Here is a 26939-nt window from a genome sequence, read left to right as displayed (position 1 = left end):
TAATTTCATCCCTTAAAGGCAAACATTTTCTTTGGTATCAGGATGCTGTTCTGGCTACCAAGTATGAATTGCAGAAAGATAGGCAGTACGCATTTTCCCTATCTATATAATATCCACATCTCTTACTATCTGTCCCCATCTAATTTTAATATCCTGAATGCGTGCCCAGTCTGCCCAGATTACGTTCGCAGCCAGCGGTAGCTTATTTTAGAGAACATTACATTTTCTGTGCAACAATAGAAATTTCACCATAGAAACACTTGCATCAAAAGGAAGCCATCTGATAAAACCAGCCTAGATAACATTTAGTCTGCTTGGCATAAAATTATATCTGCACAAGTTTTAATTCGCTATTTCATTGCCCCTTAGCAGTGTGCTACATAGCTGCTTTCTGCTTCATGGCATGGAAGAACTTTTAGATAGCCCTAAACATACATGCATATTAAAGGGCATCTGTCAGCAGATCTGTACCTATGACACTGGCTGACCTGTTACATGTGTGCTTGGCAGCTGAAGGCATCTGTGTTGGTCCCATGTTCATATGTGCCCGCATTGCTGAGAAAAATGATGTTTTAATATATATAAATGAGTCTCTAGGAGCAACCTAGAGGCTCTGCTCTGTCTGCACCTGCCGCGCACTCTCCACTCTGATTGACAGGGCCAGGCAGTGTGAACATCATCAGGCCTGGCCCTGTCAATCAAAGTGGAGAGGGCACGGCAGCTGCAGAAAGAGCAGAGTCTCTAGGTGTAACGGTAACGTCCCCGTTGCTCCTAGAGGTGCATTTGCATATAATAAAACTTTATTTTTCTTTCAGTGGATGTTAAGAAGCAATAAGTAATAAATAATTGATTGTTATGACCTCTCTCACTTTTTCCACCAATGTTTGCATCCTTTTTAAAGGAAATCAGAAAATGACTTATTGTTTAAATTAAGTTTTTATGTTAAACATATATTTTTTTAAATATTTTTGGTGATTATATTTTTATTTTCCTTGTCAATATCTATATTGAAAAAGCAATAAACCTTCGGAGGTAGATTTTTTTTAATGATTGCATTTTACTCATTTTGGGCTAAAAATAATTTTTTTGCAGTTGGTCTTTATCTAAATATTGAGCCATTGTGTGACAAAGGGTTAACTGTTTGTCTACCTTTGTGAATCTGACTTTTTACTTTCACTAATAATCCTTATCTCTAATTTACTAAGAGATCATAAACACCTATTTAAGCCACATTCTTATCAGTAGGATAAGAACTGAGCAATAATGAGTGTTTACAATGTCAGAGAGCAGAGATAAGGAGCCCGTCAGCTCCCCAACTGAGAGAGAAAATTCAGATCCATATTTGTCATAAAGACCAATTTAAAAATGATTTTTAGCTGAAAATGAATACAATGCAATAATTTAAAAAAACATTGCCCCCAAAGGTGTACATGGCCTTTAAGACTTCCTGTCTTTCGAGAGCAGCAACATGGGTCATAGACATAATTGGACAGGAAGGGACATCATTGACTTCTCTGGGAGAGTTTTCTAGGCATTCTCAGTAACCTGTGCAGGGAGTAGACAAGCTGTGATATCACCTATTGTGAATGGTGGATAATGTGTTATCTATACAGAGGTCATAATTGTCATTGTAATTCTGGCTGGGTAATGATAATGGGTACTGAAAAGTTACCTGTATAGAACAAGAAATGATTACCTTGTGGCCAGTGTTGAATTGAAGAATTATATGTATTTTATAAAATCTAGACAGTAACATAGAAAATAAAAAAAATTCACCAAAAATTCTTAAAGAATGTTTAACATAAAAATGTGATTTAAGCAATAGGTCATTTTCTGATGAAACCTTCCCTTTGAAGAAAATGGAACGAGACAATGGCTCAATATTTAAAGGGGTGTTCTAGAGAAATAATATTAAATAAAAATTAGGTTAATGAGGGTTAAAATAACAAACAGTGAGCACTCACCTTAATGATTCCCCGCGGCTGCTGTCCGGCTACTCCTCAATCTTCTCCACCTCCTATTCTTGGGCTCAGAATGTCAGGTATGGCTTTTATGACTCAGCCAATCAGTAGCAGAGGCGGGTCAGTGATGTGGACAGTGATTGGCTGAGTGCACAGTCTAACCTGTTTATGGCTTGTCAAGCCAAAGAACAAGAAATGGAGAAAACTTGGACTGGAGCAGTGACTGAACAGTAGGGCAGGGGATTGGTTAGTCAGTACTCACTGTTTGTTATTTAAGTCCTTTCCAACCCCATTTTTATTTAAATTATCCCACAGGAATATCCCTTTAAATCTGCTTAAGCAAAATTGTGGAACGGGTGCGGAGCATGTCCTATTCTTGTACGTAGCCAAGGACAAGAATAGGCGGACTGCAAAACAGTTGCGGATGTGTGAATAAACCCTTATAGTATAAATCTTTTCTTTTTGTGGACATATTGTCATGTCGTAGTTTTATTCCGGCCGCCTCTCGGCATGTTTGCCGTGCTGCCGCCGGAACTCTGGCCCGCCCCCATTATAGTCAATGGGGCCCGAGCGGACCTCACACTTGTACTGGCGGCAGCACAGATCCGGCAGGCTGTTCACCCGCCGGAACAGCCTGCCGGAGAAGGCTGCCGCTAGTGTGAAAGTAGCCTTAATCAGAGACAACTGGAAGAAGAGGAGAGAAAATGGCCTCTTTTGATGGCCATGGATGTGTAGAGAGCTCCATGGCCACTGTCATTTGAGGGGACAGCAGGGGTGGATTGGAAACCTAAAGTGGCCCTGGACAAAAATACCTAAAAGGCTCAGAGGGACAACTTTTGGGGAAATATATTGTGCCGTGCAGTAGTTGTCCGAATAATTCCCTCGTCTATAATCACTACCGGCTCTTTAGGTATCGGCTGCAGCTTTCCCAAAGTTAAAGTACGTCAAGCCGTAAATATACCCATGCCAGTAAAACAAACCTGTATGGTTAATCCAAGTTAGGCCTCATGCACACGGCTGTGTTCCGCGGCCGAGAGTGGTCCGTGGTATGCCGGGCTGGATTCCTGTTCAGAGCAGGAGCGCACGGCGTCATTGTTGCTATGACGCCGTGCGCTTCATGCCGCCGCTGCAGTACAGTAATACACTCATATAGTGTATTACTGTAGTGCAGCGGCGGCATGAAGCGCACGGCGTCATAGCAACCAATGACGCCATGCGCTCCTGCTCTGAACAGGAATCCAGCCCGGCATACCACGGACCGCTCTCGGCCGCGTGCATGAGGCCTTATACCACTATATGGATTCTTGTTCTTTATAGTTTATCATTTTACCTATGCTAAACAAGAGTTACGTATACACGGCTTGGAATATGCCGGTGACTCAGCTGAACACCTGGCACATTTATCATTTTAGGAGAAACACAAAATTTCTTTAGGCTCATCTCTGATGTTGACCTATGCGTCACCGACTTCGCCCCCACAGCGTCTGGTTTGGCTGCTGATCATCATACCGTATCTTACCATGAAAGTTTATTATGTTGTTCTGAACAAAATGAAGCCTCCTAGACATAGATTGTGCACATTTTATGGAATATGTAGTAATATGCCGCATAATGTAACCACTTGCTATAAGTTATAGGGATATTACAAGCACCTGAGGAGTTCAGTATGTATTCAGTATTGCCTGCTGCGATGCACTTATGACAAGCACACAAATATATAATGCGCTCATATAGAATTCCTAATAAAAGCTAAGTGTTATTCTTTGCACTCCATGACATTGTTTTCGGTGCCTGTTTGAATTAAGGTTATATTTTCTATGTCTGTGGTAGTCTGATTACCTCCTTACAGACTATGGGATATATCTGCAGTTTGTACAATATATATATAAAAAAAGCAATATGCCAATAAAAATGGCAATAAAAATGTTGACTACGTAAACGGATTATGCCATGATTGATAATAATAATATTTATTTATATAGTGCCACTATATTCCACAGCGCTTTACAAGTTCATGTAAAAAATGAAAATAAGACATCACATAATACATGACAATATTTTTCTAACAAAGCTAGAGCCAGCCCTGTACCTCACATGGACCCAGAGATCTCCACACTCAAATGAGTCGGATCTACTGCTGTGATTACTAGTGTTGAGCGCGAATATTCGAATAACGAATTTTTATCTCGAATATCGCAACTTCGAGATTTCGCGAATATTTCTAATATAGTTCTATATATTCGCGAAATCGAATATTAGTTGTTTTTTTTTCATCTGAAAATATATGATTCCTCCCTGCTTCTTGCTTGTGGGTCATATAATATTCGAGTTCACGAATATTACAACAGAAGAATCGTAATGGTTAATACGTGTGCCCGGCACTACCCGACCGCATGACAAAATCGTTATTTAATCAACTTCAGCATACACCTCCCCGACAAGCGTCCCCGTCACCATGGGAACGCCTGTGGGTTAGAAAATACCATCGGATCTGAGTTTTCCCTGAGATCGTAAAACCTCAGATCCGATGGTATATTCTAACCCACAGGCGTTCCCATGGAGACGGGGACGCTTGTCGGGGAGCAGTATGCCAAAGTGGAATATTATTGCTCTAACTTCGTCTTTTAGAATATTCGTAATATTGCTCTAAACGTCTTTTAGAATATTACGAATATTCTAAAAGACGAAGTTAGAGCAATATTAAGAATATTCGTAAAATACACATAGATTGTAATTTAGCTAATATACTGCTATAGTAATTTTTTTAATAGTGTACATATTTTCCAAAACTGAAGTTCAGAAGAGGAAGTTAGAGCAATATTAAGAATATTCGTAAAATACACATATTAGCCTAGCCATAGTCAATTAGTCATAGGAACGTTGCCTTATACTGTCAAAAGAAAAATCGCAATACGCGATTAATTAAATTGCATATTATTCGCGATAAATGGAATAATGACGAATATTCGATTTCGACGAATATAACACGAATATTCAATCAAATATTCACGAAATATTGTGAAATCGAATATGGCACCTCCCGCTCATCACTAGTGATTACCTAATGGGTGTTGTATTCCAGCCTCGTCACATAATCTTCTTGCAGTTTTTTTCTAGTAACAGTAAGGCTTTTTGATGCAGTTTTTAAAGTGAAAATCAGATGTGGATCATAACAGGAGAGAAAGTATTAAAGGAAAATACAACTTCTTCACTTTTTTTTTTAATTCACCCCTGGTTTTGACTTTAAAAACTGCATCGAAAAACCTGAATGTGTGGCCGTGCCCTAAATTTTAGCTGGAAATTGTAAGACCATAAAGATTACTGAAAGGTAAACACAATAACATAAGACCCAACTACAGTGCAAGTAGGCTGTGAAAATTTGAACTACGAGAATGCCAAACATAGTACATGTATAACACCTATAGTACCCACATAAAATCCCCCATAGTGCCCATAGAACAGAACCTGTAGTATATAACGATTAAATGATAAGGTATATAGTCATAGTGACACAAAATGCTGTAGATTGTAAGCTCTCGTGGGCAGGGTTATCAGCTCTCTCTCTCCTCTGTACCAGTCTGTTAATTTCATGTTTATTGTACTGATATTATGTATGTATTCCCCCTCTTAGATGTAGCACCATGGAGTTAATGGCGCTTTCAAAATAATAATAATAATAATAATAATAAAAAGAAGAAGAAGAATACCAACAATATATCTAGTCAAAGGGACAACCTAAAATGAGTCGGGGATGATCAATATTTTGATTGAACTTTTTCACTCCTTTAATTTTCACTTTCATAATATGAGATAAAACCTCAGAACATTAAAGGGTATTGATGATCTATCTTCAGGCTAGGTCATCAATACCAGATTGCTTGGGGTCTGACACCCAGCAATCCAACAGATAAGCTATTTCCCATTCTACAAAGGAGAAGCAGAAGTCTCTGTATACTGTGACCTTTCCAGCGCCGACTTACTGGAACTCAGCTCCCATTCACATGAATAGGAGCTGAGCTCAGGCACCTCAATATGTCTACTACACAGTGTACAGAGCTGTCTGCTTCTAGCCACAAAACACCTGATGTTGAGTTGAGTGTTGGAATCCCTCAGATATGATATTGATGACCTATTTTGAGGAAAGGACATCAAACCCTTTAAAGTGAACCTCAAGTTAAAATAAAAAAACTTTAACTGGGTGTAACGTGAATTCAAAGGATTTGAGAATGAAAAAGCTTACGCAGGCAAAGTGACTGAATATATTTACTAAGTGTGATTAAATATAAGATAACACAGACAAATCATATACAGAATAATAAAAAGTAAATAAACATTACTAGCCTAGATGGCTCCGGTCTGCCACACATGGCTGTCTACCATATTATAACACATGACCTACACCCCAGGGTGTAGAAGAGATCAGGCAAATCAATACTTACATCCTACCTAGGATGAAGTTCCAAGTAGTGTCCCCACAAATGTATGTGTGTAACCAGAGCTATACACCACAGTCCCGTCCCCGATGTGTGCACCATGCATGTCCTTAGATCTGTCTCTGAGATCACTACTCGGCAATGTAGCCTTTTCAGCACAATGGGGGATGGATACTACATCACAAAGTATTACAAGAATTATCCTTACACAGATTAGTAAAAGTAATATAAAATAGACAGAATTAAAGGGGACAGAACCAATCAGTACTTAAAAATACCCTTACAATACACTGGGGAATGAACTGCACAATTACCTGGTGCCCTCCTTTTCGTCTTTTTAGCTACAGATCTGCCAGTTTCTGGGAAACTCTTCTGTCACCCAAGATGGCTTTCAGACTATGATGCGTACTTTGCATCAGTAGCCCAAGACACTTATCCAGTCCTGCTCTTAGTTTGGCCAGTACTGCACACATGAGCAATACTGGTCAGTCTGGGGGCAGCAGGAAGTGTCATGGTCTACCAAACGCATCAGGTCATCTGAAAGTGGTGAGGCCATCTTGGATGGCAGAAGAATAGGATCTCTTTGACCCTAACAGACAGGTTGATCTATTCTGAATACATAGTTTGCAGATATCTTGTATACAACTGCTTTATGAAATACTTCTAGTAAAAGACACATACTGATTGGGGAAATCATCTTCTAAGCTGTGATCCCAATTGGTTTCCTTGGGCGATTCTCTATTTTTACCTGGATGTAGGGTTGTAGCATTTGTCCATATTGTTTATTGTCTCTGTCGTATTAGGGCATAACATTTGCGCTGACATTTAGGAAGGGTAGACATATGTTACATGAGTCACGGAGCTGTCTATCACAATGCGCTTATGGTCAGGGAGAAACATGAAGCTGAAAGCCTCACAGATTGTCGCTCCTCTGAGACCCACTAATAACATGCACGGAAAGCTCCATCTCTGTATGTATGCACTGACTGTGCTGGGAATAATGATGTTATTTGAAATAGTTAAAGGCTGGATGAATATAAAACTTCATTTCTTTATAGCTGACCATACCCTAATGTGTATTGAAGCAGCCCAACAGCAACAGTCCCCCAACATCTGCCGGTGGGGGGAAAGGATCGGGCATGTTGTATGCCAGCATGTGCCACTCTTTGTTCCCCCGGCATATAGATGTTCCCAGAAGAGTCTCCCCCTGGCTTATCCATCTCTCCCTGTTAGAAGAAAACTGAATTTGCTGATTTGAGTGTTTATGAGGCCCCATTCACACGACTGTAGTGCTGCCGTACCCATGTTGCAGACCACAAACTGAGGGTCCGGAAGGGCACTGGACGTGTGAACTCCACATCACAGTGAGGACCCATTGCCTTCAATGGGTCTGCGATCTGCAAGATACGTCAAAAGATAGGAAATTTATTTTCTATCTGGAAGCCCACGGAAGCCTTTCCGTGGGCTTCTGGGTCCATGCCTCCGCACTGCAAAAGATATGACATGTCCTATCTTCTGCTGTATCTTGTTGAACGGGAACCCATTGAAGGCAATGGGTCTGCACCGTGATGCGGCGTTCACATGGCCAGTGACCCTTGGTTTGTGGTCCGAAACATGGCCATCTCAGTGGGTAGGACAAAGAAATTAGAAAAAGAGCAAACAGCAGGTGGCGATATACAGATACACCGTGGATTTCAGTTCATTACTTTTTTATTACATTCAATTACAGAAGTATTTAGATCCAGGTGCTGGTTGGAAAAATGTAGAATATTTTTCGTGGGACAACCCCTTTAACACAAAAATGGCAATAAAGAAACATCATAAAAGTGTATGCAAAAAAAAAATGCTAGTGGTTTTTGTGCTGTTTTTTTTAAGCGATAAAGAAACACCAGAGCAAATTTGTGTGTGTGAAGGAGCCCTTATAGTCTAATATCTCAGAAACTGAAGCCAATAACTGAATTGCAGAATTCATTTGTCCCAATTTCAGGATCTTCGTTCCGTTTTGTCTTACAGGATCGATGACATTCAGCTGTGCAAGGAAATTATGAGCCTGAAACAAGAACTGCAGAGCTTAGTGGACATGCCAGGTAATTGCTCCAATTTGCCATAAAATTTTAATATGTACCGGTATTGGTATACCGTGTTAGTTCTAATTAGTAAAAGTAAATAGCTGGTTCTCCCATAATAACAATCTCAATTTTGGTGTAATAACTGGATAGTGACTCATAGCTGATAACTTGATTAAAGGGTAGGCGTGAAACATCAGAAGTCATGGTTTTTAATTACAAATAGGTTTTATGCTTCTTGCAGGATATCTATTCAAGATTTGTGGTTTAGAAATGGAGCACTATTAGAGAGGTTTTAAGAGAGTTTTTTTATTTTAATAAAAGGGCCAAGAACAGGGACCTGTATGAAATAACCCTTTAGGCTCCATTCACACGTCCGCAAATGGGTCCGCATCCGTTTCCGCAATTTTGCGGAACGGGTGCGGACCCATTCATTCTCTATGGGGACGGAATGGATGCGAACAGCACACAGTGTGCTGTCCGCATCCGCATTTGCGGAGCGCGGCCCCGATCTTCGGGCCCCGCAGCTCCGCAAAAGATAGAACATGTCCTATTCTTGTCCGCAGCTGCGGACAAGAATAGGCATTTCTATAGAGGGGCGGGGCTGGTGTGTTGCGGATCTGCAATTTGCGGGTCCGCAACACACCACAGACGTGTGAATGGAGCCTAAAGGGGTTTTCCAGTTACAACAATGTATCCCCATTCACAACCACATTCTTACTGCAATACCAGACATGGCGCATGGAGAAGGGTACTTTCAGACCAGCGCTTTTGTTTTCCGGTATTGAGTTCAGTCACAGGAGCTCAATACCGGAAAAATACTGATTAGTTTTATCCTAATGCATTCTGAATGGAGAACATTCTGTTCAGTATGCATCAGGATGCATCAGTTCAGTCCCTTTTACGTTTTTTGGACGGAGAAAAAAACCGCAGCCTGATCCATGCATTCATTTACATAGAAGTGTATTAGTGCCGGATCCGGCATTAAGTGTTCCGGCAAAACGGATAAGGCTTTCCAGTCTGCGCATGTGCAGACCTTTAAAAATGCAAAAAAAAAAATGAATACCGGATCCGTTTTTCCAGATGACACCGGAGAGACGGATCCGGTATTTCAATGCATTTGTCAGACGGATCCACATCCGGATCCGTCTGACAAATGCCATCAGTTTGCATGCTTTTTGATGGATCCGGCAGGCAGTTCCGGCGATGGAACTGCCTGTTGGAATCCTCTGCCGCAAGTGTGAAAGTACCCGAAGGCTGTTCCTGCGGACCAAAAAAAAAAATCAGACCCTTTTTACTAATCTTCACAAAGCCCCTCTGGGTCACTGAGTTTTCAAAAAACTTTTGATGTGTCATACCGCATAGAAAAAGTTTTGATCAGTGGGGGTCTAAGTGCTGAGACCCCCACCGATCACTAGCTTGAGGAGAGAAAAGCACTTGAAGATCTTGCTCTCTTTCCCTGTCTCCTGCAGTGAGGAGAGAGCGTGATATGTGATCACTTCTCTGCATAGGCAGACTGGGCATAGACCTCACAGGGAAACTTCCAGGGGGCCGTCTGAGCCCTCCTACTGACCGAGTACTTAATGATCTGACTCTTTCTTTGTTAAATAACACTGTCAGCATCGGGTACTTATGTACCTGGCAAGCGGCCGCAGGTGCCCTCCCAAATGTTATTGTACAAATACTGCAGCAGGTCACAATGGCTCTCTGCCCCGCCATTCACCCTCATAGGCCACAGGCCACTATATGAGGCAGTGTACAAACGATGCAGGGACGTAGGAGTGCACTGCAGATGGCGGCTTGGAATGGGACAGGTATTTTTTTCTATTGGCATCTTGGGGGACACTATAGGGGTCATTACTAGGGGAAGTCCAGGGAGAAAGCTGAAGGTAGGGTTGGGTTGTTGCCCACATATCACCTCTTATGCCCTTTGCTCCGTAGCTTAATTAGAGACACCTGGAGGAGGAAGCTTAGGCAGGCCACCACAGAGGGACAGCTTCTGGGGCAGCATATTGTGCTGCAGTGGTATTTGGTTCTGTTGGGGCAGTATATTGTGCTGCACTGTGGTATTTGGTTCTGCTGGGGCAGTATATTGTGCTGCACTGTGGTATTTGGTTCTGCTGGGGCAATATTTTATGCAGCACTGTGGTATTTGGTTCTGCTGGGGCAGTATATTGTGCTGCACTGTGGTATTTGGTTCTGCTGGGGCAGTATATTGTGCTGCACTGTGGTATTTGGTTCTGCTGGGGCAGTATTTTGTGCTGCACTGTGGTATTTGGTTCTGCTGGGGCAGTATTTTGTGCTGCACTGTGGTATTTGGTTCTGCTGGGGCAGTATATTGTGCTGCGCTGTTGCATTTCGTTCTGCTGGGGCAGTATATTGTTCCGCATTGTGGCATTTGGTTCTACTGGGGCGGTATATTGTGCAGCATTGTGGTATTTGGTTCTGCTGGTGCAGTATATTGTACTGCACTGTGGTATTTGGTTCTGCTGGGGCAGTATATTGTGCCGCATTGTGGTATTTGGTCCTGCTGGGGCAGTATATTGTGCTGCACTGTGGTATTTGCTTCTGCTGGAGTGGTATTTTGTGCTGTTATTGCCAACCCTGACTACTTGCTTTGGTCCCATCTACTTCTGTTTTCCCACTTTCTGTCAATTTGGACCTGCTTACAAAATGGGGGCAAAATTAAATTTTTTCCAGGGCGCTTTAAATTTCCAGTCCTCTCCTGCTTCTCTGTCCTCATTCTAGGGATCAGTGGGGATATGGAGTGCTCAGATCTCCATGGATCAAAACTTTTGCTGTCTTTATGGCATATCAAAAGTTTTCTGAAAACTCAGTGCCCCTTTCAGAGGGTTACTACTTGTGCTTCATCTTTCTCTTTCACACAGGACTGTCTAAGGGATTACAACCTCTTGAGCACAAAAGCCCTAAAATGCAGCAGACAAATAAAGGAATTAATGTTCCATTTTTGCAGCAATCTGCCACCGATTAGTCACTGTGCCTTAGGCCTAGTTCACACAATCTTTTTTTTGCGAGTGTACGGGCCGTTTTTTTTGTGGTCCGTATACGGAACCATTAATTTCAATGGTTCCACATCAAAAAACGGAATTTACTCTGTATGCATTCCGTTTCCGTATTTCCGTTCTGTTGAAAGATAGAACATGTCCTATTATTGGCCGCAAATCACGTTCCGTAACTCTATTCAAGTCAATGGGTCCGCAAAAAAAACGGAACACATACGAAATGTATCCGTTCTGTATTTGCTGAACCATCTATGTAATTACTGTATATGGCATACGGAAAACCGGAACGGAAAAATGGAAACACAACGGAACTCAAAAACGGAACAACGGATCCGTGAAAAACGGACCGCAAAAAACTATAAAAGCCATACATTCGTGTGAACTAGGCCTTACATAGAGATCTTAGCTTCTGATTCGGGCTGCTGCAAATTCTTCAGGATTAGGCTGGATTCACACGTTGCGGGAAAAGATGCGGGTGCGTTGCGGAAACATGTGTGATTTTTCCCGCGTGAGTGCAAAACATTGTATAATGCGTTTTGCACGCGCGTGAGAAAAATCGGCATGTTTGGTACCCGAACTTCTTCACAGAAGTTCAGGTTTGGGTTAGGTGTTGTGTAGATTGCTATTATTTTCCCTTATAACATGGCTATAAGGGAAAATAATAGCATTCTGAATACAGAATGCATAGTACAATAGGGCTGGAGGGGTTAAAAAAAATAAATAACTCACCTTAATCCACTTGTTCGCGCAGCCGACATCTCTTCTGTCTTCTTCTTTGAGGAATAGGACCTTTGATGATGTCACTGCGCTCATCACATGATCTTTCACCATGGTGATGGGTCATGTGACGGGCCATGTGATGAGCGTAGTGACGTCACCACAGGTCCTTTTCCTGTGCACAGCAAAGATGAAGACAGAAGAGAAGCCGGGCTGCGCGAACAAGTGGATTAAGGCGAGTTAAATTATTATTTATTTTTTTAACCCCTTCAGCCCTATTGTACTATGCATTCTGTATTAAGAATGCTATTATTTTCCCTTATAACCATGTTATAAGGGAAAATAATAATAGTCTCCTAGCAACCGTGCATGAAAATCGCACCGCATCCGCACTTGCTTGCGGATGCTTGTGATTTTCACGCAGCCCCATTCACTTCTATGGGGCCTGCGTAGCGTGAAAAACGCACAATATAGAACATGCTGCGATTTTCACGCAACGCACAAGTGATGCATGAAAATCACCGCTCATGTGCACAGGCCCATAGAAATAAATGGGTCTGAATTCAGTGCGGGTGCAATGCGTTCAACTCACACATGTGAATGGGGCCTTACAGAGAACATAATTTGGAAAAACTCTGCGTTATAGTGTAACGGCAGCAGGACAATGGAGCCAGAGGCAAATCCCATCCCACACATTTGCCAGACTTCTCACAGCATCACGCTGGGAAATCAGACCAGCGTGTCATGAGTTTGTTTCATGTAGCAACTCAAAGTAACGGCGTGTGGATTAAAGGTTCATGAGACAGGGAACAGGAGTAGCCTCGAGACACTCCTACCCAATGACACAACTCTATAGGTCTATTTAACTTGCCTCATATCCTGTAATACAAATATAATAACATGATATATTATAAGACATTGTATAATAGTTATAGGCAACTAGTACTAATAAAATCCAACCATTGATTTCATATCTCATCGCAATGGGTTACAGAGAAAGATAAAACGAATGAGCAGAAGAAACGAGAAGACGAGTTGATCCAGAAGATTCAGAAGCTGGTACAGAAGAGGGATTTCCTTGTAGATGATGCCGAAGTGGAGCGGTTAAGGTGAGTTTCCTATTCCTAACAATCATGTAATACTGTATTTTCCCTTGATACTGGGTTCCCCCACAGACCACAACTGATCACTGGGGACCCTAGTACCAGCACATCCTGTGATCAGCTTTTTGTCAGGGATCTAATAAAAAGAGATTGTATAACGCACATTTCCTTTAGGGCTCATGCACACAGCCATAGTGTTGGTCTTCATTAGAGCTGAGCGAATCTGCCTTTTGACAAGTTCAGTGTTTAAGCGAATTACGTAATGGATTCCATTCTCACGGAATCCATCACGTAATTTAATGCCGGCATGCCGTTTAATACAAGTGTATGGCCAGCTCAGAGGGTTCTGTTCTGCTGGCCATGCATTTGTATTATGCAGCATGCCGGCACTGAATTACGTTATGGATTCCGCGAGAATGGAATCCCATTACGTAATTCGCTTAAACCACGAACTTGCCAAAATGCAGATTCGCTCAGCTCTAATGAGGACAAACACTATGGCTCATCCGAACTGCGTTTTTAGCGGATCGGATTCAGAGCAATTAATCTCAATGGAGCCACAAAAGATGCGGACAGCACACGGGTAAGTCTGTTCCGCTGCCCAGGGGTGCAACTAGCATTTCTGCTGCCCGAGGCGAAAACTGAAACAGCGCCCCAAGCCGCAATGCCAATTTCTTAACCTAACCCCTTCCCTCCAGTTAAAGACATACTTGGATAACATTATATACAGAGTAATACAGCGCCACATACTGTGCTTCCCAATACTATACTGCAGAAACCGATAATCCCCCTTCTGGTGCTTCCCTCTTGCCCATAGCTGGTGCTGCCTGAGGCAATCGCCTCATTGGTGGTGCACCCCTGCTGCTGAAAAAAATAGAACATCTCCTATTCTTGTCCATTTTGCAGACAAGGATAGGACATTTCCAAAGAAATAAAAAAAAAAAAATGGCGGCAGGCTCTCAGCCGGTATCCATGTTTTGTGGATCCACAATTTGCAGACCGCAAAAACGGACATGGTCGCGTGCAGGAGCCCTAAAAGACGACCTGCCACTGCTACATCTGTTTTAGTAACGGCTTGCATTCCCCATGTAATAAGAATTCTGGAGCATCTGTTCTTATGACTATGATGCAATAAAGGTCCAGAGGGGTGTTACACCCTGAAATTCAGTTGCCTATTTTGCAGTAAAACAATAAAATCAATAAAGTACATTACAAAATTTAATTGTAGGGAATTTAGAATAGTTTGAAATAAAGTTATCTAAAAGGTTAGTTACCCTTTAAGTTGCTTGCCTGGAAGCTGCCCAATAGAAGTTATAATGAAGATATTAGTATGGTATAGAGATCTCCCCTTCAGACTATGCACTTGACTACCGTGCTGCTGTGATATGGAATATTCGTGTATAGATAGTCATAGATGGTGTTCTGTTATCACAGAGAAAAAGAAGAAGACAAGGAAATTGCAGACTTCTTACGCATCAAATTGAAGCCGCTGGACAAAGTCACAAGACCAGTTGCCAGCAGTAAGTACTTCCTCCATACAGCTCCTGGCTATTCTACCCCATCCCAAATATCCAGGAGTCCTAGATACCATGCACGGTCCTGGAATGCAACACACCTGTGATTCTTTCTGTCTATGCATGCTACATATATGTTGAAATTAGTTACATTGAGACACAAACAGTACATTAAAAGCGTCACAATGCATGGTTCCGTACCCTGGCAGCTAATAGTTCCATATGGTGCTCAGAAAAATTTTGCATGCCCGTGCCGAGATAAATATAGGGCCCAGATAAATAATACTTGTAATCCCCAGGTAAGTCCAGTGACACAGCACTTAGGTAAATAGTGCATACAGTGCGGATATGCTGTAAATCCTGCCACATATAATACATAGAAACATGCAAAAAGCGTATACTGCTTGGATACTGCCCAGATGAATAACGCCATATAGTGCCCATTTCCCTATAACAGAAGCAGTTACAGTAAATTGTAAAGCAGTTTTGTTCCCTTCTTCCCATAAACAAAAAAAAATAAAAAAATCACTGAAAAAACTAAGATAAAAACATCCTGCACGGTATGATATACAAATGTGCGGATGTCCCTGGCCATATTATTGAAGAAAATCACAGAAATAAGATAAGAATGCACTTAGTAAAGTAAATGCAAGCATTTTATATGGACAAAGTCCTCACTCTGATGTGATAAAATCTGAGACACTTAGCCAATATATTTTGATCAAAACACATCTGAGCCCACCTACCAAGCGCCAAGGTGGTCTCAGGTCAGGCGGGTCCTACGCTAAACCTACCTAATCCATTGGGCTTCTATGTTCAGGAGTGCAGACCTCGCACATATGGTATGCTGCTCCTAGGCACCTCCATGTGCATCAAGCAACCAATGGGAGGAGGAGCAAGCACACCTATATGCACCACCTAATCAAGGCGCTCTATTGGATAGGAAGGGCAAAAGTGCAGAGGAATGCTACTCCCAAGATAAAACAGGAGCGCATTCACACTTGAAGGTGCCACTCCCTCAAGCAAATACTGCATAAATAGGTAGGTTTAGCGTGGGACGCGCCTGACCGGAGACCACCTTGGCGCTTGGTAGGCGGGCACAGATGTGTTTTGATCAAAATATATTGGCTAAGTGTCTCAGATATTATCACATCAGAGTGAGGGTTTTGTCCATATATAATACTTGCATCTACTTTACTAAGTGCATTATTATCTTATTTCTGGGATTTTCTTCAATAATATGGCCAGGGACATCCGCACATTTATATATATCGTACCGTGCAGGATGTTTTTATCTTTGTTTTTTCTGTGATTTTCATTTTTTTTTTGTTTATGTAGTATATGCTTGAGGGAGTGGCACCTTCAAGTGTGAACGTGCTCCTATTTTATCTTGGGATCCAGTTCTGTTTTTCTCCCCTTGCCATAGACATGATATTCTGATGTTATGTCAACAGACCTCTTCAGAGCGGCTGGACCCACAGCGAGATTCATTCTTACCTGTTCCCCACCACTGCATTCTGGATACATTGCTCCGTGGCCACTTCTGCATGACCTAAGTCTCTAGACATCATCATTATCATCATCCTGTTGATGGGCGTCAGGTAACCACTCCAGCCAATTACTGGCTGCGGTGGTGAGCTGTCACCATGCTGAAAGATTTTTACAGCTGCCATTGCGTTTAATGGCAGCCGTGTTCATTTCTATGCACTAAGCTCCCCCTAGTGTTAGCGGTTTTTCTCAGGCAGGTTTATGATGGTTATAGGATGAGGCATCAGACCTCCAACCCGTGAATATTTCCCTGTGCAACGAAAAAGGAGATTTTTGTGAAACTCACCTGTAAAATCTTTTTCTCGTCTTTTCCATTGGGGGACACAGACCATGGGTATAGCTTAGAGATATTAGTAGGAGGGACACTATGCAAATGAAAGAGCTCCTCCTCCTCAGGCTATACCCCCCGACTCCACCAGGAGGAACTCAGGCGTTGCACAAGCAGTAGGAGAAGGAGCAAGAAAAAAATTAAGGAAACCATCGGACCAAGCCATAAGGTCCAACCATAAACAGAAACTGAACTGAAGACCCCTCCTGCAACAGGCAGAATGGGTGGGAGCTGTGTCCCCCAATGGAAAAGACGAGAAAAAGATTTTACAGGTGAGTTTCACAAAAATCTCCTTTTCTCGTACTTTTTTCCATTGGGGGACACAGACCATGGGACGTCCTAAAGCAGTCCATGGGGTGGGAAAAAAACTCAGCACCGCCAGGAGGAACGTCCAACGGTCAAACAGGAACCACAGCCTGCAAAACACTGCGGCCAAAGACCGCATCAGCCGAAGCCAGTGATGCAACTGATAAACTTCGTAAAGGTATGTAAGGACGACCAGGTGGCCGCCTTACACAGCTGAGACGCAGAGGCACGATTGCGTCTTGCCCAGGAAGCCCCCCACCGCCCTAGTGGAGTGAGCAGTAATCCTAGCCGGGGGAACTCTACCACAAGCGCGATAACCCGCGGAAATAGCCGAGCAGATCCAGAGCGGCATGAACAGCGGACGGAAGCAGTAGCCGCGAGATACACCTTCACCGTTAAACGAAGAGACCGTAAATTCTGGTGGAAGAGCGGGCCCTGAGACAGTAGGTCCTGTCTGTCGGGTAGAGGCCATGGGGCGTCCGCCAGCATCCGAGCCACGTCCGAAAACCACGCGCGGCGAGGCCACCCTGGGGCGATGAGAATGGTCGGGATCACTTCCCCCTTGATCTTGCGTAGAACCTTTGGTGGGAGAGAAAAAAATAGGGGAGGCTGAAGTCCTGCCCCGGAGACACCTGCACGTCCATCCGTACGCCTTCGGATCTCGGGCGCGAGCCAGGACACTGGGAACTTGTTGTTGAACCTGGACGCCATTAAGTCCACATCCGGACGGCCCCATCTGTGGCAGATTTCTTCAAACACTTCTGGATGCAGAGACCACTCGCCTGGATCCACCTTGTTGCGGCTTAGAAAGTCCGCTGTCCACTCCTGGAATGTAAACTGCTGACAACACTGGAACGTGCGTCTCCGCCCACGTCAGAATTCTCGTCACCTCCTACATCACCATCCGGCTGCGGGTCCCGCCCTGATGGTTGATGTAGGAGTTAGAGATTAGAGATAATCACCCTCAGTTCCAGAATGTTGATTGGAAGGCGAGACTCTGCCGCCGACCAAATCCCTTGAACCGTGCGAGACTGGAGAACGCCGCCCCAACCCAGGAGGCCGGCATCGGTGGTGACGACCGTCCAGGAGAAAAGGAGAAAGGATCTCCCCGACCTCAGGTTCAATGGGGATAGCCACCAACAGAGAGCTGCCCAAACCCGCTGAGACAAGCGGATGCGATCGTCTAGACCCCGAGAGGTTTTTGTCCCAGAGGGAAAGGATCTCCAGTTGTAACAAGCGAGTGTGAAACTGGGCATATGGAACGGCTTCGAAAGAGGCCACCATAAGACCCAGGACCCGCATGCATTCCCGTATGGAGAGGAACTGGGATTGCAGTAGATTCGACACTGCCCCCTGGATCTGGGAGGACTTGGAGGGTGGCAGGAACACTCTGGCGGACAAGGTGTCCAAAAACCATTCCCAGGAAGGGGAGCTTCTGGGATGGGAGCAGAGAGGACTTTGGAAAATTGATTATCCAGCCGAACTGTTCCAGAGTCTGAACAGTGATCCGGACGCTGTCCTCGGCCTGCGGAAGCGAGGGGGCTTTTATTAGGATATCGTCCAGATAGGGCAGCAAAGGAATGCCCCTGGTACGAAGAAGCGCCATGATCGGTGCCAGGATCTTGGTAAAGACCCGAGGGGCGGTTGCCAACCCGAAAGGAAGGGCGACAAACAGAGTGACGAGCCCCAATGGCGAAGCGCAGGAATCGTTGGTGAGATTCTGCGATCGGAACATGCAGATAAGCGCCATGGATGTCCACGGACGCGAGGAACTCCCCTGGAAGAAAATAAATAATAACGGAGCGGAGGGAGAAAAAAACGTTCCGGTGGTCTGGACGCGAACTCTATCTTGTAACCAGACGTTACAATCTCTAGAGCCCATGCGTCCTGAACATGAGTCCAAATCTGCTGATAAGAAAGCAGGCGGCCCCCCACCACGAGGGGTGGGGGCGCCACTTCATGCAGAAGATTGCTTGGGAGCGGAAGGGCGGGTCGACTGTGTCCTCGGGCGCCAGGTAGGCTGGGGTTTGAAAGAGGGCTGCTTGCGGGAGTCCTGTGACCCTCCTGCAGAGGAAGCAGGCGACGACTTGTTCGCAGAGAAGCGGCGAAAGGACTCGTACCAAGAACCGGAAGTCCTCGCCCGAAAGGGTGCTTAGCCCTAGCCTGGGGAAGGTGAGTGCTTTTGCCCCTAGTAGCGGCAGAGATGAACTCATCCCGTTGAGCCCCAAAAAGTCTGGAACCCTCAAAGGGGAGGTACGCAAGGGAACGCTTGGAGGAAGCGTCAGCATCCCATACCTTCAACCAGACATTCCTGCGTTGAATGACCGAGAGGGCCGAAACGCGGGCAAAAAAGGGACCAATGTCCATGGAAGCCTCACAGAGGAATTTGGAGGCCTGAAACATCTGGAGAATCAAATCCAGCGTGTCCGCCGACGCACCTTGGTCCGCCAGGTCCTGGTGATGGCGCTGCAGCCACATTGAGAGAGCTCTGGCCACCCATGCCGAGGCAAAGGCAGGTCGCAGGGACGTGCCCGCCAGTGAGAATATGGATTTTGCCAGAGAATCTAGGCACCTGTCCACAGCATCCTGCAGAGAGGAGCCGTCCAGGACAGGGAGGGCCGTGTTTTTGGCCAACCTGGCTACCGGGGGGGTCCACCCTAGGGGGAGAAGACCACTTCTCCACGCTGTCCGCCGGGAAAGGATAGAGAGTATCCATGCGTTTTGTGGCGGAAAACTTCTGATTAGGACGGGTCCATGCCCTGGCTATGACAGCGGAAAATTCCTCATGGACCGGAAAGACAGCAGCCTCCGGTTTTTTGGGAGGAAAAAGGGCGAACTCCCTCCTAGTGGAAGGAGGAGAATCCCCTTGGAGATTAAAGGTGTCACGGACAGCCGCTACTAGATCAGCCACCATGATGGAGAGCTTTGGCGGAAGGTCCCGCTCCGTGACCTCGTCCGAGCCGGACAATTCCCTTTCAGACCTGCGCTCCCTAAGGGGGGGGGAGAGGAGTCTGAGCAAGCTTCTAGCCGAGGGTGAGAAGCGGAGTCATCCGAGGAGGGATGCTGTCGCTCACGCTGCCTCTTAGTAGTCAGGCGTCCTCTGCAGGAACCACTGTGAGGGGACGGAGTGGTTGGCGCCGCAGGATTGGAAACGGACATACGTTCTATGAAAGACATGGCTGCCAAATCAGCGGCCGCGCTGGACATGGCAGATGCCCAAGCGGGGGCCGCAGGCTGGACTGGGCAAGAGAAGGGGGAGAAAGGTGATTCTGTCCAGAGGCAGGGCAGGAGGCACAGGCACCAGTGACCGAAAGTGGGAGCAGACACTCCAACAGGACCCCATTGGGGTCTGAGAAGAGGTCTTACCGGACTTAGTCTTAGGAATGATGGTCTCTTCACAAAAGTGACTGGAATCAGTACAGAGAGAAAAAATCCTACCGCTCAGGCATCCAGAGAGGAGCGGGGGAGCAGCCGTTCAGTGTGAGAAGCTTCTCAGCAGCAGCAGGAAAGAGCTGGAGTTCTGATTAGGCTCCGCCCCGGCCGCGATTAGGCTCCGCCCCCCGATTGCATCATAGGAGCGGGAAAAGAGCTCACTGTGTAAAGAAGGGAAAGAAAATGGCCCCCGGCGCCGCTCAGCGTGGAAAAAACTAAAGTAAGGCGTCCCCAGCAAGGGGGATGGCAAGCCCAGAGAAGCGGAGACCGGAGGGGGAAGTGCTCAGAGACATGATATGCCGGCAGAGAAGGAGCAGGGACATCCAGAGACGCCTGCCCAGTTAAGTGCCTCCATGACCCTTGCGCCCCAGACAGAACAACAATGCCACCTAGATCCCCATTCACCCAGGAGGCCCATAGGTCTCAGAGCAGAGAGGTAGGGAGGGAGGGAGGGGGGAGACACAGAGGACATGGCTGCCTTGCAGCTTCATACTTATCTGCTCCTGCAGATCTTCTCCCTCGACTCCAGGACCAGCAGGGATGCACCTCTTCAGACATCTGACTCCTTGCTCAGGAGTGCAGTGCTCTGGAGGAATGTGGCAGCAGGTGACCCAGGAGCTGGTGGGATGCCGGAGCTGACAGGTCGAGCCCGGATCCACTTGCCTTCTTGGGGGGATAATGGAGGCAGCCTGGCAAAGTCCAACAAACGGCGGCGGGCACTCCACGGGGGACCAGGAAGGCGCAATGCCGACCTGCATCCCCAGCTGGAAGAAAAATAACAAAAGGGAGACGAATGAAAGTGTCAACCTCCTTCACCAGACACTAAGCAAAGACTGAGTTCCTCCTGGTGGAGTCGGGGGGTATAGCCCGAGGAGGAGGAGCTCTTTCATTTGCATAGTGTCCCTCCTACTAATATCTCTAAAGCTATACCCATGGTCTGTGTCCCCCAATGGAAAAAAGTATGAGAAATCCTATTTGCTCTGATCAGGAGATAAATATCAGCCCAGACTGAACTCAGGTTGTTAAATATCTGAAATCTTTATTTCCCAGCACATACTTATAGGGCTTTTTTGGGGTGGGCGCATATTGTCTCAAGATCCAATTGGAACAATCCTGGTATTTCTTAGGAGGCCTTGGGAAACAGGTTTGTCAAGATACAGCTGAAACTTCATTAAACAATACTGGTATCTGCTATATACAATACATGAAAAGGGTTATTGTATAATCTATGTCTAATCTGTGTTGTATCAAAAGTAAGATTATGAAAAATCCCTTTCAGTAAGCCTCTTGGGTAAATGCATATAGGAGATAATATGGGTATATGTACATATGTTTAGCATCAATATATTCAGAACATATTGCAATGATATATAATGGTTGTAAGATGCTCTGTCAATTCCATAATCATTCTGTACTCATGACAATGTCCGTTTGATGCTGCAGGTACCACTCCCGAGAAGAAAACGGAACTACCGCCAACTAAACCTTCTTTAACAAAGACAGGGATGGCTATCCTCAAAGATTGCTGTGGTACCACCCAGTGCAGTGTCATGTAACACACAGCCTCAGTTCAGACATCTGAAGGCTCCTACAAGATGATGGGTTCCTTAACAGAGGATACGTGCATCTAGAATCCTGCTACCAAGAACTGTCCGTGCTGTAGATATTACAGCAACGCATTTACCAATAGTGTACCAATAGTGAATTCCTCGCTGTCGCATGGATCACTCAATGAGCATGTTTAAGAGGAGCGTGTATGTATCAAGATACCTGCATATCTATGTATATAGGGTGGCCAGCAATCAGTACTGTTTTGTACCAGCCTGAGTGATTACTTAGTAGAAATAGCAGTCTGCGTCCTGGTCTCCTGAGAAATTAACATGCAGTGTCAATCAAGACTGAGCCTATGTGTCACCTGCAGCCCATCTTTTTTGCAATACTAAAAACGGCCATTGACCTTTTTAGTAATGAAAAACCATGTTCCATACATAAAAATGACAACACTTAAAAACGATCCTTCCCATTGAAGTGAATAGGACGGCTTCTTGTAATTCTGCCTGCTCACCGCGGTCATGTCAATGACGAGCAGGTAAACAAGAGAAGGTAGTGCTCGCGTGGCTCGTGGCTTCTCTTCGTAAAGCTGATTGGCGGGGTTGCCGGACTCCCACCGATCTAGTATTGATGACCTATCCTGAGGCTAGGTCATCAATACAAAAAAAAAATCCTGGAAAACCCCTTTAATCATCCAGAAGTCTGTCCGGTCAAAGTGAAATTGTCCCTTTTGAAACAGAGTTGTAGTCCACATTTCTGACTAGTCTTTTCATTGTTGATTTTTTTTTATGGTCTTATTTTTCAGTTTTTTGTTGCAGCATTAGGGTCCATTCACACGTCCGTAGCGTGTTTTGCGGATCCACGGATTAGGTTGAGAACGTCACCATTACCCAGAAAATTCTGTGCTGAGTCAGTTACTATATAACATGCAGTTACATGAAACAGATAACCTTAACTATTTTTATTTAAAGTATTTTTAAAAACTTCCTTTGCTCCGATTTTGAGAATATAATGCAACTATATTTTTAGCAATTATACGTGTAAAATAGATTCCAAACGATTTGTAGAATTTGTTAAAAGCATTTCCTTGGACATTGCAAAAACCACTGTTATGTGACGGCAGTAGAATTATTTATGTCTTAGGGTCTATTATACTGTGAAGTTCAGACTAAGTAAATAAATTATTTGTACCTTTGTGGATTTCAAAGTGGAATTATACGTTTGTAAAATTGAAACACTGTGGCATTTCATCTGCGAGACGTAGATGGCATCGATCAAAATGACACAGAACAAAGCCATTTGTATTCATATCAAGTAAAGGGGGAAAAAAAATAAAAAAAAAAATAAAAATAATCCCTTTCATTCCTGTGCTGTGCTTCATTTATGGGACATGTGACTTTTTCTGAATACTTTGACTTTAACGACATTAAAATGCATATTGACCTAGATAAGAAAGTGTTTTTTTTTTTGTTTGTTTTATTTGGGATTACTATGGTTTTAACAGATATGCTCATGTAGTTACTTACCTCATGTACATCTTCCCCATACATTTTTTTTGTTGCCAGTTTGGACTTTCCAGACTCATTTTCACCATGCAAACCAATTACTATGGTTTATTCCGATCCCGTATGTACCAAACCCATGATGCACTTCTCCTTTCTCTGTCACAGTGCCAACACTGCCCCTAACGATCAGCTCGTTTATAGCCCCTCCCGCCCATCTACATAGACACTCCCCCATCACTGCTTTGACACGCCCATAGACACCTGATTTACACACCAAGAAAAAAAATTAAACTACTTGAGAATGCTTGCAAATAGTTTATTGACACACAAGAATTTGGTCCCAAAACACAAAAATGACGTATTGAGACTTAAAATTGAGGGGGGAAAAAAGACAGAAAGAAAAAGTAAAAAATAAAATAAAAAATAAGACAGTGCATAATTTTAAGCCCAGACCGCTTCAAAAGCCTCCACAAAGTGGTTATTCTTTATTTTAGTTACAAATTAAACATTTATTCTTCCAAATAAAGTACTAAACCAGCCTCATCCCGAATTCTTTTAAACAGATTTGAAAAACTTAAGTACTAGACATTGTCCATTTTATAGCAGGACGCAAGTTACATCCATATCAAAGTCGATTTATTTTTCCCAAAGGAGATGGCCACACGTAGAGGGAAACTAAAATCCATAGCCGTTATCCCAAGTATAATTTGACTCTTATGCTGCAAGGAGCTTTTTGATCACTCTGCAGAACTATGTTGTAATAGGAGTGTTTCAGGTGACTTGTAGTTACATGCTATGAAACCATAAACGCTTGAATACATAGTCTTATGCCCACCATATGATCAGAATTCATGCATAAGGTTACACTGAACTTTATTTAAAAGCGGCCTTTAAAAAAAAAAATAATTTGTTCTGGACTTCATATCTGAACCCGTCATCATTACTAGAGGAACTGTCTTTAGCAGGGACTCGAGCTTAGAAGTGCAGAAGGAAACAAATATGAAAACACAGACACATACACTCAATGCTTCGACCTACACAGTAGCTACAACTTTCAGCTGGAAGTGGCCACAATTAAAAGATCCTTGTGCAAAATATAGAAGGTAAAACAACTTAATAGCCATTCCGTAAAAGTACTTGAGTTTGAGATGGCTATGGACCCTTCCTTCTCTCTTCAAACCGTATTGCAAAGATCCCAACACAAAAAACAAGAGTAGAACCTTTTAGTAGAAGGTTCTACAAAGGAACAATTTCTCGCCTGGCAAATACAACCCATTGTAAAAGCCAGGCTAGCCTAGAAGGAATCCGAGGCCTTCTGACACTATGCAGTCAAACAAAGTCCACCTGCTTTACTGAAAGTGTGGCCTTTCTCAAAAAAACAAACCATCCTGCAAGTTCTCCTAAACTCACAAAAAAGGTTTCCAAAAACCCAGTCGATATGAATAAAAACATCTACAGACAGTTAAAAAGACAAATATGCCATCCCATCAAACCATCACTGCCCCTCGTCTGCCAAGTCTTAAAAGAAATCTTAAGCCAAAATCAAGGTTCACCCAGAAAACCTTGACATCTCCACTTGTAGGCAACCCCTTCCGTTTCAGTGGAAATGGCAATATCTACTGAAGTTGACTGTGCTACATCTGCAACTGCTCCGTCATCCATGATTTATGCACTTGATGCATAGTAATGTAAAAAGAAATCAGAAACCTATTTGCACACAACTTTACATCTTTCCCAAGACACGGTCAAGATGACATTTTCCACCAGACAATGCGAAACAACTGAAAGCACATCTGACTTTTTGAAACTCATCTGTGGATCACACAAGAAATAAAGGCATGCTGGATCATATGGCTGGGTATCGGAGTTCTTCAGTGCAAAACAGAAACAAAATGAAGTCACTTTTTTTTTTTTACATTGTATAACAACTTCCAAAAAATATATTCACGCAGTCCTCACAAGTCACCTGAAACAGCCCTTGACATAAAAAGAAATAAAATTAGCAGAATTTATTTCCTAAAAGTTTGCTGCATGAACAGTCAATCCCTACATCCCCAAATAAGTATCTTGTTCTTTGAGTGCCAATATGGAAAAGGGGAAAGCCAATGTGCAAGATTGTCTTCACAAGGGGCGCAGAAGGTGGAGCCTTTGAAATAGTTAAGGGTTAAAAGTAGATCTGACAGCGAGCTGACCGACCATGCCTTAAGAATAATACTGCTTGAAGAAATGGATGTAAACAGTCTACCAGACAAAGTCACACCGAGATGTGGGGTTATATTTATGGAGAGGCCTTGATGAAATAAAAGTGAATTAACTGGTTTTGCACACAACGTTTTCCACCATTGATATACTGAAACCTATACAACAAGGTCTCAAAATCGCCATCAATGCTCAAAAAAATAAAAGCTTTTAAAGCAGAAGATAAAGGTATAGGACCAAGCGTGCTGCAGGCTCACGGCTTGGTAAAGAATACAGATAAGCTGGAACCCTGTGTGTCCTAGTGCAGGCGTGAAGAAATGAAATCTTACAATTTTGTAACAGGTGCGAATGAGAAGTTTGCAGCCAGCCTGACTCTGTTGCGACTCTGTTTCTTGACTGGGCTTTCCAGCATTTCCTTTGAAAACCTGGACTCTGTCTGGTCAGGGACAGAGGACTCTGCTGCCTCTTCTACACCATTAGAAGGTGCATTCTCGTCCGACAGCAAGTAGTAAGACGGTGTGTTCTGAGATCTGTCATTCACCAAGCCTGTGAGGAAACCACATTATTAAAATAAACAAAAAATTTAATTTATACACAATTTAAAAAATATTAAATTTTCACGTGCAGCTCGTGTTGGACTGGCAGTAAAGAAAGTCAGCATGAGCAGGTTTCCAGATTCAACGTTAGAACTAGGAGCACGAGAGGTCTCTACAAAAGATCCTGAACTGTAAGGGTATTTAAGTACTGATTTGTTCTGTCCCATTAATTCTGTGCCCTTTTCCTATTATTTCTGTGTCATCCCCCATTCTGCTGATAAGACCACATTCCTGAGTGATCTCAGAGACATGCGTGATGCACACTGCAGGAGGGGCTGATGGGAAGAACTGTGGTCTGCACTAATAATTTACTGTGATTCCACCAGGAACTTCATCCTAGGTAGGATGCAAGTATTGTACACGCTGGGGTGTCTGTCATTTATTATAACCTGGTAGACAGCCATGGGTTATAGCATGACCGACCGGAGCCCTACCCCATTTTTTAGGCTAATGAGGTTTGTTTCCTTATTATTCTGTATGTGATTTATCTGTCTCAGCTTATATTTAATCACACTTAGTAAATATATTTATTCACTTAGTCTGCATAATCTTACTCATTCTCAAATCTGTTGAATTCATGCTACGTTACAGATCCCAAATATAAAATATTCTTATAACACAGATCATAATACATTAGCGCTATTGCATATATTGAAA

The 26939-nt window shown here is 43.8% G+C and overlaps 2 protein-coding genes across 6 annotated transcripts in view; one reads left to right on the top strand and one right to left on the bottom strand.

Moving 5' to 3' along the window:
* The window catches only part of BMERB1 (bMERB domain containing 1), a 185834-nt gene extending 163400 nt beyond the window's left edge, over positions 1 to 22434 (top strand). Inside the window, exons 3-6 of the mRNA XM_040441643.1 lie at positions 8408 to 8481; positions 13195 to 13309; positions 14738 to 14823; positions 21875 to 22434. Coding sequence (XP_040297577.1) covers positions 8408 to 8481; positions 13195 to 13309; positions 14738 to 14823; positions 21875 to 21987 — 388 coding nt within the window. The 3' untranslated portion in view covers positions 21988 to 22434. The remainder of the gene's footprint in view (positions 1 to 8407; positions 8482 to 13194; positions 13310 to 14737; positions 14824 to 21874) is intronic.
* Positions 22435 to 23795: 1361 nt separating this feature from the next.
* Positions 23796 to 26939, bottom strand: part of MARF1 (meiosis regulator and mRNA stability factor 1) — a 68832-nt gene continuing 65688 nt past the window's right edge. For all 5 annotated transcript variants that reach the window (XM_040441638.1, XM_040441637.1, XM_040441636.1 and 2 more), the window contains one exon: positions 23796 to 26232. In XM_040441638.1, coding sequence (XP_040297572.1) covers positions 26012 to 26232 — 221 coding nt within the window. In that variant the 3' untranslated portion in view covers positions 23796 to 26011. The remainder of the gene's footprint in view (positions 26233 to 26939) is intronic.

This window comes from Bufo bufo, chromosome 7 (genome assembly GCF_905171765.1).
Source record: "Bufo bufo chromosome 7, aBufBuf1.1, whole genome shotgun sequence".
NCBI classification, from domain to species: domain Eukaryota; kingdom Metazoa; phylum Chordata; class Amphibia; order Anura; family Bufonidae; genus Bufo; species Bufo bufo.
Note: the sequence above shows the minus strand (reverse complement) of the source record. Positions and strands in the feature narration are given on the sequence as shown.